Below are 13,670 nucleotides of genomic sequence, written 5' to 3'. Positions count from 1 at the left end.
AAATGTTCTTATCAATTTATTTACTCATTTGGCCTTCTACTAGACAGGAAGGTCCATAGCCATGGTGTTCAATGCTTTAACACCAGCACTTAGCCTGGCTCTTAGTAGGCCCTCAATAAATGTTTGTTGAATGAATGAATGAACAAGTGAGTTTATGATACAACCACATCAATGAAATGTAACATTTCTAAACAACCTTGAATCTAACAACTAGCCCACTGATAATGGGCCATTTATATGAATACTGTCCAGCTCAGCTCTCTGGAACAGCTTTCTGGTTCCAACTTGGGTTGAAGCTGCAAAGGAGTCAGAACATCAGGGGGGTCGGATCACAAGAGAAACAAATACCTGTCCCAAAGCCCATGCTGTTTTACGTGGAGTTTCTCCCTGACACAACCAAAAAACTAGATAAAATATATGTAACAATAGTTTTGGATATTAGAAATTGGCAGCACAGGATGGTGATCCCCGAGAGAGAGGGGAGATAATTGTGAGCATCCAACGTAATGCCCAGAGACCATTTCCAGGCTGCAGGGAGAGGGAACTCAGCAGATCCACCCTGGTTGTCTCCCAGAGTCGGGGAGGTGCAGATGGGAGTCTAGAGCCACACACACACACACACACACACACACACACACACACACACACACACACACACACACACAACCCCTGATTACAGAGGGTTCTCTTGACACTTCAATTGAGTACTGGGCAGTGAGGAAACTACTCTCTGAGGCAGGGAAAAGAACCATCTGAATATTCCTTGAAACACACACAGGGCTGGGAATTGGTAATGCTCCCACCAGCCAGAGTGGGAAAGCTAATTTATGAGCATTAGGTAGAGTACCCAGAAAGATTTACTTTAGCAATGTGAAAAAACAACAGATGTTTTATTATTAATAGATAATATCATTAGTAGGCATGAACAATGAAACAAGTATTATAATTATATTCCATGATTCAAGAAGGTAGAAGTATGCTTGAGTACGTTAAGTAGAGACATGGAAGATATAAAAAAGACCCAAATTGAACATCTAGAGATGCAAATTACAATGTCTGAGGTAAAAGACCATAATTATATCCCTTAGAGTTTGCATTCCTAGTACTCTCATTTTTCCCTCCATGTGTGCACTTGTGCATTCAAACTGCCATCACATACACCCCCACACAAATACAGAGCAAAGTTAGAAACATCATCTGAGTATCAATCACTGAGCCAGGCATCTGATCTGCTATAGTATGAGTAAGAGGGAGATGCCTAAGACCTAATAATATGTCTAGGAAGAAATTCACCCAAGCTCTTGCATAAGAGGAGGTGTGGGCAAGTGGTCAGCTGTATGATCATGTGATTAGTTTGGATTTTGGCTCTTACTGCCTGTGTGACTCTTGAAAAGTTTCTTCATCTTTATAAGGGGATTGTAATACTTCCTCAATAAATGGTAGACTAAGGGCAAATTTTATGTAGTTAAGGAAAATTACTTCAGTTTCCTGAGGTACAATACAAAAGCTAATATCTATTGTGGGCTTACCATGTGCCAGGCATTGTGTTAATGCTATTTCACACATAATTGCATTCGATTGTTGTAATGACTCTGAAGCAGACTTATTTCCAACTTATGGATGAGAAAATGTGGCTCAGAGAGGTTCACCGAATCGCTGAAAGTCACTCAGCTCTTTGAGTAGAAACACATGGATTTAATTTAGTTATGTTAAATTTTTTTACACAGAGCTCAGACCTTCCAAGATTTATTCCACGTGTGTGTGTGTGTGTGTGTGTGTTTGGGTTGAAGGCCAGGGTGCCAGAATGTGAAAGTGAGAGGAAATACACACACACACACACACACACACACACACACACACACACACACACACGGTGGTACCGGGGGCTATAGAATTAGAAAAAGAAAAAGGACTAGTTTGGGTTGTGAAAATACTAACTCCCTGGGCAAAGGTTTTATTTATTTATGTTTTAATTAGAGAAAACAGAAAGACTGGTTTAGAATGGAGTTAGTTTGGTGGGAAACAGTGTGGAGTTGCTTATGAGAAATTTTCACTTCCTGGTATGTACACAAAAGACCTTGTCTTCAGTTAAATCTCTCCCAGCAATGAGACTCGCTTCTGACATTGCTACGTCTAAACACGGGAGTGGAATTTGTTCAGGTGGTCCCCATGTCCGTTTCTTATCTTCGTATGGCTGGTGAGGAGGGAGGGACGGCCCACGGTTGAGGCAGGCTTTCTAACTGGAGAAGATCTCAGGCTGTGTGGGAATCTACCCCAGGAGCAGATGTCACTGTGGACTAGGATTCTCAGCTGTGAGTTCTATGTAGTTCCATCCTTTCAGTAGAGTGGCAAAGCTAGGAAAAGGTCAAAGCTGGTTTGGGCGGCTGTCTCCGGCTGGAGAGGCCGATGCCCACTGTTTGGGGAGGCCAATTAATTAGGTGTGCAGTCCTGCTGGCATCTGTTATCATCTCTTAAGTAAACATGGCCACAGCCCTGGAGAAAGACACCCAGAAAGACCAGAAGAGAAAGTCATTTCATAATGGTAATTATCTTCCAGTTACACTTGTGCCAGGGAACTTGTCCCAGCCTTACAAAGGGTTCAGCATTCTGGAGAAAGGGGCTGCATGTAGATGATTAAAAAGGAGTCCAAGGACGAAAGATATTTTTGAGAGGCATTAGGAGCTTCAGCTAAAGGGAACTGAAGACTCTCCTTGTCTCAGGACCCCGTGCTTTTATTCACACGATTTATCCTAAGGCAAAGTGGACATATATACTTCAAAGGGTAAGGTATCAAAGGATATACAGAAACATTGTCAGTTTGGAGAATAGCCTGCAGCTGTTCAGGTGTTTGGCCAACAGGAGGCAATAAAATGCCCTGAGCTGTCTGGCAGCTAACAATCCTATTCAGGTTTGGGGGAAGTGCCATTTAGCCATTTCCAACAGGTAAATTACCTATGTGGCTCACCCTTGTTGAGCCCCCAAAGTTTCACCAACCTTTTGACGGAACTCTTGTAATTACTGCATGCTGGAATTGGTTCTCGGCACACTTGGAGGACCATCTCTTAGAATAGGGAGCTTTATAACCTGTAAATCATTTGTAAGGTCATTGGACTATCCTCAATGACATATCAGTTAATATAGTTATTTAGCAAATATTTGCTAATGTGTGCTATGCATCAGATACTGCTCCAGGCATGGGGGGAGGGTTGCTTACATCTGAGCGGAGGGAACAGGTAATAAATAAATCCACATGTAGTACATCAGATGGTGGTAAGTATGAAGAAGAAAAGTAAAGCAGGAAAACAGAAGAAAACGATAGGGTGAGGGGTGTGTGTGCATGCACGTGCCTGCTGGGTTAGATATGGGTTTTGTTTTGGGTCTGTTTTATAATGCAACATGAGATGTAAGGCTTTGAAAACTTCATTCAGGTTCCACTAAATTGGATTTCATTAGAATTTAACTACAGCTTAAAGTTTACTTCTGGTCTAACCCTGAAAATAACACTTATTTCCAAACAGATTCATGGTATGTATAGTGTTGAGGGTGGGGTAGGAGCTATTGGATGTATGTAAGAGAAAGGACGGCTTGAAGAATTTTGCACAATGATTGAATAGAAATGGATGTGGGTAGTTACAGTGGGTTCTTTTTTTTTTTTTTTTAATCTTCACCCAAGGATATTTTTCCATTAATTTTTAGAGAGAGTGGAAGGGAGGGAGGAAAGGGGGAGAGAGAGAGACATCGATGTGAGAGAGACACATTGATTGGTTGCCTCCTGCATGCGCCCCAACCGGGGTGGAGATAAAACCTGAAACCCAGGCACATGCCCTTGACCAGCAATTGAACCCATGACCCTTTGGTTCAAGGGACGACATTCCAACCACTGAGCCATACTAGCCAGGTCGCAACGGGTTCTTACCTGTTCATTCATGGCCCCCTACCCATACCCCTGGATAGGTAAAGCTGCCTTCCTGTGATTTAGGCTGTGCATGAGTTCAGATCAGCTTTCCTTGCAAATCCTGGCCTGGAGTCACATGCTGTTTTTTAGGTCCCTTTTTCTAGAGCAGGGTGTGAAATAATAATAAAAAGTGGCTGCTAAGCACTTTGCACGTCATTCTTTTAATCCTTACAACTGTCGAGGTAAGAAACATCCAAACCTGGAGAGGATTATTGAGAGTTTATTTGAGCCAAACTGACAATTACCAGGAACAGTTTGAGAACATGCTCCAGAGAATGAATGATAGTTTTGCAGCTTATGTTATACATTAGAATCAAAGAAGGAGACATAAGGAGGGGTACATGGAATTCATTGGTGGCAGATTAAGGGGGCAGGAGAAGGCAAAGCAGGAAACCTCGGGATTGGATAAAAAGTTAAAGGGAAAGACTCATTTCTTTGACCTTTGTGGGAACAGGATAATTAACAATTAACATTTACGGCACACAGAGGTGGTATGGGGGGGAAACAAGATAACAATGAGGGGGTCCTGGTCTTATCCTGAGGGATCTGGAAAAGGAGATTACTCTGTCATTTCAGAGCTATGTTATCTTCGATGCAAAACAAGGACCGGCTCACTTTAGATAAAGCTTGACCTTTGTCTCCCCTCCATGACTCACTTTTAGTCAGGAATTTTTATGTTCAGACCATCTTATGTGGTTACTTTCGGTCTCCCAAGTTTGTAAGGCCAACCGTGCAGGCCTCCCCTGAGCTTGTCAGGGTTAGTATGTGGCCCCCTTTTTATCCACACAACAATGCTATTGGAGCTTTCATTGTGCCCATTTTTCTGATGAGGAAACTGAGGCTCAGAGAAGTTAACCTATAGTACAAGGATGAGTACAAATTAGCCAGCACTGCCTACCTCCAAGATCTTAATCCCTGTGTTATGCTGTCCTCCTTACCTTATAAGGTCCCAAGGGGTGGATGGATTAATGACAGCCAGGTTTGGGAACCACTGTGTGGACCAGCGTTTATATATATATGTATTCTAAAAACCCCTGCCCCTTTTCAAAGAACAGGACAAAGACCTCAAGGCTCTCTAATCCTGGTGTGATGTTAGGAGAGGAAGCAATAGGAAGGGTGCATGTGGCTAGACCTGCCACATAGATTTTAATTGACTTTTGTTTATATTTTGTTCTATTAAATAATTGGATTTCTATGCCCGTTTTTTCAGATATGAGCCTATGTTATCATATTGAGTGTGCTTTTAAAAGTACACACACCCTCTTCCCCCAAGATCCAGCTTTGGCAGCCGCTTTTTCCAACCCCCAGTCCTCCGCCCACCCCTCCACCTTTCCCTATCCCACTAAAACCATTGTTTCTCAAACTTCCTGGGTATAAGAATTAACTAAAAGAAAACTCTGCCTCAGGATCCTGGGAATCTATAACCGCCCGGTTATTCTGTCATCTGTCACGGGGAAGTCTGGGGGACCACATTTTGAGGAATGCTATTTGAACTAATTCAGGGAGTGAAGATGGGCTGGCTGGAGACTCAGGAAGGTGACGGGGAGTGCCCTTTGAGGTTGTGTGGCTTGGCTCTCCCGGCTGCTTTCTGCTTGGAGCCAGGGAGGAGCTTGCCAGATACTGGCCCAGGGGAGGAGCGCGTGTGGGGAAGGGTGACAGCGCCCCCACCCTTCCCAAAGGCGACAAGGCCCAAGTGACTGGGCTCAGCTGGCTGAGAGCCCCGTGCTTCAAAGAGGGGTAGGCAATGGTCCTTTCAGGTTTTCTGCAGGGACCTTGGAGCAGCTCAGAAAAGTACTTGTCCCCAGCCCCGCTGGGGACTGTTCTCCACCCCAGAGGATGCGAAGTCGCGATGTCTGTAGGGGCAGACACAGTGCAGCAACATGCGATGACTTTCCAGCCTCCCACAGTTTTCCTTCCCTCCTCATGTGCTCCGGGGAGCTGTGTCCCTGCTGCACAGGCAGCTCCGTGTCCGAGAGCTCCCTGATTAAGAACTGAGCCAGCAGAGCCCTTACTCACCATAGTGGCATGCGGCTGTTAACATTTGTGTCCACGCTAACGCTCTTTTTCAAACACACAGACTCTGTTTTAACAAGAGAGAAACAGTTGAAGAAGTTCTTGCGCGACTAAGTTGACGAGTTTCCAACTACACTCTTTTGTTCCTCCCATCGTAACAGCTAAGTTTCAAGTAGTTACTCCCGCTGCTTAGAGCTAGTCACATACAGTCCCAACTGGAAACTGCATGGACATGGATGGAACAGGAAGGAGCAGGACTGGCTTTCTCTGCACGTCAGAATACATCTGCATTTTATTAATTCCACCAGTAATGCCGGAGAGCCAAAGGGCCTTGAGATTCTTTCACTATAAAGTTTCCTTTGGAGACGTGGCCCATCTGTTTTAGTGGTGGGTGGAGTCCATGGGGAGACTCTTATTTTTCCATGAACGTACAGAGCAAAACCTCCACATTACTGTCACACTGTAACATATTTATAGTATTAGTAATACGAAAGAAAAAGGGTTCTTGGTTCACTGTCATCTCCTTTAAAGGAAATTGGCTTGTGGTCCGACTGAACTGTTCTTATGCCCCGTGTAGGAGGCCAAGTCATCATTTCCCAGACTCACAGTACTTTGTATCCAGGCAACATCAGAGAAAATAGGCCAGGCCAGCCGGCATGCCTTTGCTCCTACGGAGCGCAGACTTCCCCACAGGGGCTGTTGTCCTCAACTTATAGTGAAAGCTCTTAGAAGTTATAACTGTTTGCATTTTTCTTCAGCTGAACCCAGCTATTAAAAATATTTTGGAGATTTAATCTAAACTCACCATCGATACTTCAGATAAAAAGAAATTCAAGTTTTCTTTTACATTCCCCACGCCCCTCTTCCCCTGACACAAAAGCATCAGAGTTTTATGAAGAAAAGAAAATCATAAGAAATGGCACTAAAGGTTTCTGAAGAAGGAATTGCAGTGAGGCTGTATAATTGGCTTCATTTATTTTATTCCATTCCTGGTCAGTTACCTGTTATCACCTTCTCTCAAGGGGAAAAGAAAGCAGCAGATAGTGGATGAGTCAGAATGAAGTTGTAAGACCATTCGGGACCATAAAAGGCCAGCAGATAGGCTTTGTGTTTTAAGCAAGCCCGGTCTCTCCAGTTAGCCACAAGTCCCACCACTCCCTATTGTCTTACCTAACACTCACTGTGTTTCACATGTCTGTTATTGGCCTAACTTTTCCTCCTGGCACCCTGTGTGAATTGAAGTTTGACTCACAACATTATAGACGAATACCTTTGAAGGCATAACCTTTGCCTAGTATTCTGGATTGTCCATTAAGGACCCATCTAGGGTATTTTTACCCCTAAATCAATGAACAAGGACTTTAAGACAAATATTTAACATGATATGGTTTTCTAAATAGATACATGTAGAAGACATCAAATACATAAGCCTCGTGGCAGATTTTTAGAACTGAGAAGGGTCTGAGGAATTACTTACTTCAGTTCACTTGTTTGTAGGTAATAAAGCCGGCTCAGAGAGTTAGGTGACTTAGCTAAGGCCTCGAAGGACGTAGGGACACAGTGTTAAGGCTAGAACAGGTTCTCAACCTAGGGCGTTTTGGCTCACTAGGGGACAATTGGCAATGAGTAGAGTTGCTGGTGGGTAGAGGTCAGGGATGCTGCTGAACATCTGATAAGACCTAGGACAGCCCCCCCAAAACAAAGAGTGGTCCAGTTCAAAGTATCAGGAGTGCTGAGGTTGGTAAATGCTGGTCTAACCCCAGGCCATCTTCTTTCACTTCAGCGTTATCCCAGCAAGTTGTACTTTCTGTTTTGTTCCAATACTTATTTATTGCTGGTAGAGATTCAGGTCATCTCGACATTAGCAAAAGCAGATCAGTATATGTTTAAGGGTGCAGTGTCACGATTTAAATCATAAAGTTAGGTTCTGAATCATAGAATTGTGAGAAAAAAAATCCAATATGTTTCCATATCTTTCTAGGACAGTACCTCCTTTAGACTGGCAATACCTGTCAGATGACTTTGAAAGCTGCAATTTGCACATTTTGTTCCTCTTAAAAACTCAACTAGACATCGCCTTGGCTTACTGCCCTATTTTTAAAACATGGAGAGAAATTCTCAGGCTCACACCATGTGGGGCTAAATGAGACGCAGAAGAGATTTTGCCAGGGACTCTGACCTTGTGTGGGAGATTTACCTGTTTCATCTGGTGCAGATGGAGTCATGCGTAGGAGCTTGTCCTCAATATGCCAGGGGAATAAAAATCCAAGCGAAGAGAAACCATATGCATGTAAAATCTAACAAACACACTGCGTAAACTGTGTACTGGTCTGAAAATGTTTTCTGTGAAGGTCCTATCAGTTCTCAGCATCGCCTGAGAGACCTAATTTCTATATTGACTTAAAAGGGCTGAGAAGCTCACTCAGCCCTCTGGAGACAGAACTTTCCTTTTCCATTGACGTTAACTGACTCTACGTGTGATATTAAAAGAGATTAGAATCCATCAGGGTTGTTGAGTGTCTCTTCTGGAGTTCTGTCCAAGAAAGTGTACTTTGCCAAGAAACCATATGCAAGTGGTTCACATCATTGGGCCATTTGGTGAAACAGGATGCCATGGCAACATTCTGGTCTTGTGCAATATAATATTAATTACCAGTATGACTCCTGCTAAATGTATGTGGTTGGGTGACAGACCCCAGATTTCCAATCTAGTCCTATTTCTGAGGCCTGAGTGGGGGAGGAGAATACGGGTATATGTCAGTTCAAAAATGATGTGCTTGGGTTGACATCAACTTCCACTTCCTGATTTTTTAAAGAAAATGTACTGCATTTCAAAATAAAATGAATATCTTTCCATAACATGAACTTTTCTGATTATTTTTGCTCGGAGCCCAGAGTTATGTGTTATACTCAACTACAGTTTCTTCAATCTGTGTTTATTTATTTATTTTTTATATAAGGAATCTCTTTTATCACTTTGAGGACTTGATGTTTGTGTTGTATTTTTATGCTAGTGATATTCCACGCTATTGTATCTGCTACTTAGTATATGTTGCTGCAAATGTAGACGAGGTGTAAATAAATAACATTTTAAAAATCTTACTATTTCTCTTTTCCATTTTCAGTATCCATACTGAGAGCACACCCCTGGGCTCTTTTTGCTTTTTGATTGCATTTCACAGAGGGAATTTTTTCAGTTCACCCAGTCTCAAATCCTCCTGGGTTTTATCACCCTCAATTTATAGACTATAGTCTACGGAGAAGAAAGAGAAGCTCACACATCTAACTTTTGAATGCTGCTCCCGAGTACATGGGGTAGCAGGTAGCGCCCTCAGTAAACTAGCATCCTATTTACAGTTCACCATCTGCTTGGGGGAATGCTTTTATGTGGGCAAGTCTTATGGCTCCTTTCAAATTTTCACCACAGAGGAATGCTTGAATCTTTTCTTGCTCTTCTCTCTTCCAGGATTTGGGGGTGTAGGGGGACTGTATTCAGTCTTTGCCTCTCACCCACCCATCTCATCATGACTTGATATTTCATAGGCACCATAGTTAGACTCTTGAAACAACTACTTGTTATGGAGAAGTGATGGCTGATACGTAATCTTGACTGCCAAGTTACCCTACTAGGGTGAGAACAAAATGGCCCCCGTTTCATTAGGAGTGATTTCATTGCTAACAGGTGGATAGGAAGGAAATTAGGAGGTTTGGTGAGTCATGGAAACATGCCTCTTACTTAGGTTACTGTTTCTCATTTCCTCTGCAGATTAATTGGCACAGCCTCTGTATCCCTGAAGGACCTGATCGGCGACCAGAGCAGATCGCTGCCGTACAAACTGATCTCCCTGCTAAACGAAAGGGGGCAAGATACTGGGGTGAGCATTTTCCCTTGTGTTGAATGGCTTCGAAGTGAGATGATGAAGCAAAAAAGAGTGTGAAATTATAATTAGCTCACTACACACACACACAAGCCTACTGATTTTGAGATAAACTAGTCCATTTGCAAATGATATTGGCCTTATCCTATACTCCCAATCACAGAACTGGCAAATTAGATAAATTTGATTTTCTACAACAAAATACTGTAAAGCAAGTGCATATTCTCTTGGGTGTTAACATTTGTGTGGTGAGCATAGCTGTGTGTATCAGACACTCTTTGAAACATTCTATAGAAGGTAACTTATTAATATTACCTTGGAATATCAATAAGTTAGTAGCATGATCTTTATTATTGCATTAGTATCTATATGCTTTCTGATCACAGCCTTCCTAAATAAGTCCATATTGATGTTGTATTGAGACCAGAGTTCTCTTCTTGTAAAAAACATTGCCTCAGGCATCACAGCTCTGAGATCTCATATGACTGCTAACATGCTTTTATAAAGCTACCATTCTTAAGTCATTAACCTCTAACACCGTCATTTTCCAATCAATTTATTTTGCTTGGCAGCCTGGGTATAGGGAGAAAATTTTATTTAAAAAAAGTCCATCCCTATAGACAAGAATACAGGTTAGGCTTCTCAACATCCGTTAGGAATGTAAATTTTCTGATAGGTTTCCTGTGAATCAGCATTGTAACCATGCAACATAAATTCAGAATGTTGGCTATCATCTATCTACCCAAAACCTGACTGAGCAAAATGATACTTAGGAAACATGGTACAAGTCAGTGATTTTTCTGGCTGCCTTTTTATTTATTTGTTTGTTTATTTATTCATTCATTCATTCATCACCCAAGGATATTTTTTCTATTGCTTTTTAGAGAGAGTCACATGTAGCAAGTAGCAAATGAAAGTATAGGATGCCCTTTTACATTTGAATTTCAGATAAACAATGAATGGTTTTTTTAGAATAAGTATGTCCTAAATATTTTGTCTGTATTTTAACTGGGAACCTGGGTGTGTGCCATTTTTATTTGCAAGGGAACCTTTATTTTGAGGTTTATACTTCCTCATTTTTTGCAGTTAAAATTCCTTTCTGTTTGGTTGATATGGTTGTGGGCATGTGTTCACATCCCTATGGTGACCCCCCCTTGCCAATGTTTTTGAAATTTTGTGGGTTCCTGAAATATAAATGTATAGGAAACTTTTCCGTAAAATAATGCTCCATGTGAGAAATTTATCTCAGATTTTAAAAGTAGGAATAACTATCTCCTGTAAGGAATTACATGTTTGTTTGTTTTTTCTTTCTGACAATGGAAGTTGCATAGCGTTTTCAGTTCTCCAGTCTTGCCTTGGCTTCTAGCCATCTTAAGGTCACATTTTATGCAAACCTTGAACTTCCTGATTTGCATATTTGTTTCCTCTAATCAAACTTGATTCCTTTTTTTATCCTATTTTATGGGTCACATTGTTATATCATTTTTTTATCCATCACTTAAAGTTCTTTTTAGAAAGAAGTGTAAAAATAAATTTTAGCAATTAAAGAAGTCAGGGAGCAAACAAACACATAATCATTTATAAGGAGCCTCTGTGACTGTAATTCTGTGATTGGAGGCGATCTCCAGTCTAGGATGAAGGCTGCTGATTACAAGTTCATGCTTGCCTGTCACAACACTCTTCCAGTTTATGAGGTCGCCCTTTAGCATTGAGGCACTTGGCCACTTGTAAAAGGTAATTCCTTTCCCAGGCGTTCCCACTCCACCTAGGCTCACACATGGGAAGATATAACAGTGGAGGGTGTCATCCTTCTCTCTTTCTCTTCCCACTTTCCCACCACCCTGCTCCCCCCTTCTAGAACTTTAACTCCTGCTGAATTGGTTTGCATTGGTCCATAGCATTCCAACGCCCTGCACTGACTGTTTATATTGCATTGTTTCTACCCAGGCCACCATTGACTTGGTGATTGGCTATGATCCACCTTCAACTCCACATCCAAATGACTTCAGTGGGACCAGCGTGTCAGGCATGGGAGGTAAGCTGACCCTTCTGAAGGCCCAGCCTACCCCAGGGGGACTCTGCAGAAGACACATAAGGTGTCTCCAAGAAAGCCTTCCTTGTCATTACACTGTCTGTAGCTCCCTGCTCACCTAGACAGGGCCCGTGAGGCAGGTGGAGCTGCCCTGAATGGGGGCATACAACTGTTTGCAAACTGCCCTTCAAGAGAGAGGAGGAGGTAAGACAGCGCCTCACAGTGAGCTGATCCAGTACATACAGACTCCAGCAGAAGTTTCTAAGTGAGGCTTTGCTATGGATTTGCAGCTTCCACCCCTTACAATGTCCGCTAGTTGTGAGGCTCCAGGAGTGAACTCTACTCTCTTCATGTATCTGTCCCCCTCCAAGTGTGCAACCACCAGGCTGTGCTCTTGGCCGCCAGTGTCCTGGTCAGTGCCCTTGTTTTGGAACCTCTTTCTTTCTCTCCCTTGGCCCTGATCACCAGCCCCACTCCCCACCGCTAGACAGCCCCTTGGTCCTTTAAGCAAGTGAAATTTTGCATAACCCACCTTTCTCTCCTTGTTCTCTGACATGTGTTGTCAGTCATTTGGAGTGCTGCTCTGGATGGGATTGGGGATGGGGGCTCGGGGGAGGACTTAGGGTCGCACGTGGAAGGAAGTCTATAAGACAGTCAGGCCCTTCGCACAGCTGAGTTTGACCTCCTCTTCGCGTCTTTACAGGGAGATGTGATGCTGAAGGGTCTCTGTCCCTTCCTCTGTCCTGAGATGCATCACCAGACCCCTTCCTGTTTCCCCAGCCTTGGCATGTGCCCCAGAAGGAAGAGGCCCCTTGTCCCACCCACTCACCTGCTGCCTGGAAAGTCTTCTCCTGGGAGGGCGCCCTGGTGCTTTTTCTTGCCAGGATTGGCTTCTCAGGTTCTATTTTCTCTTTGTTTCTGCTGGTTCTGAACCTGCCTAAGTGGTCTGCTCAGCATTCGCAGCAGCACCTCCCTTCCTGCCTGGTGGCGTCCCTGCTCGTTCCTCCCTGACTTCTCATCTCACCTCAGCCTGACTCCAGCCATTGCCCGGCTCACCCACACCCCACCGATGGCCCAGCATTCGGGATCTGACCCCTTTATTGGCCAAGTAGTTGTGAGAGTCCAGCAAGGGTCAGCTGACTCCTCTTCCTTGGGAACAGTGGAGGCCGACGTAGCCACAGCACATGAGCCACACGTTTTGCAGTCACCCTGTGCCCATCAGCACCAGGGGCTGTTGCTAGGTCCTCAGACTCTCTCAGTCCCACAGGAGCCCTGCAGTGGCTCCCATGTGCTGCCACAGCAGAGATGACCGGTGAAACACAGAGGGAACGTGCTGGTCTTGAACAACACACCATCAGGGGCTGAACTGAGTCGTTCTACCTCTTTCACTGACCATTGCATCAGAAAGAGGCACTTTCTGGCCTACAAAAGGCAGCTCCAACTGGTAGGATATCAGGAGTAGCCTCTGAATTCGGAGGATCAGCATGCCTTTCCTCACATTGACATTTTCCCTAAGCTGGACCCTGTGTATTAGTTTCCTAGCTGTGATAAAGTACCACAAACTGGGTGGCTTAAATAACAGAAATTTATCCTCTCACGTTTCTGTAGCCTAAGAGTCTGAAATCAAGGTGTCAACAGGGTTGGGTCCTTCTGAAAACTTTAAGGGAGAATTTGTTCCATGCCTTTCTCCTCCCTTCTGGTGGCTGCTGGCAGTCCTTGGCCATCTCTCCACAGTATCCTCCTGTGTGTCTCTATCCTCATATGGTGTGACCGTGTGTGTGTGTGTGTGTGT

General features: G+C 43.6%; 1 protein-coding gene across 2 annotated transcripts in view; it reads left to right on the top strand.

Moving 5' to 3' along the window:
• MYOF (myoferlin) overlaps positions 1–13,670 on the top strand; it is a 132,326-nt gene that overhangs the window by 23,683 nt on the left and 94,973 nt on the right. For both annotated transcript variants that reach the window (XM_008156899.3, XM_028133162.2), the window contains exons 4-5: positions 9,735–9,843; positions 11,794–11,881. In XM_008156899.3, the coding sequence (XP_008155121.2) occupies positions 9,735–9,843; positions 11,794–11,881 (197 nt within the window). The remainder of the gene's footprint in view (positions 1–9,734; positions 9,844–11,793; positions 11,882–13,670) is intronic.

Source organism: Eptesicus fuscus, chromosome 17, assembly GCF_027574615.1.
Source record: "Eptesicus fuscus isolate TK198812 chromosome 17, DD_ASM_mEF_20220401, whole genome shotgun sequence".
Lineage (NCBI taxonomy): Eukaryota > Metazoa > Chordata > Mammalia > Chiroptera > Vespertilionidae > Eptesicus > Eptesicus fuscus.
This window is presented reverse-complemented; position numbering and strand designations above follow the sequence as displayed.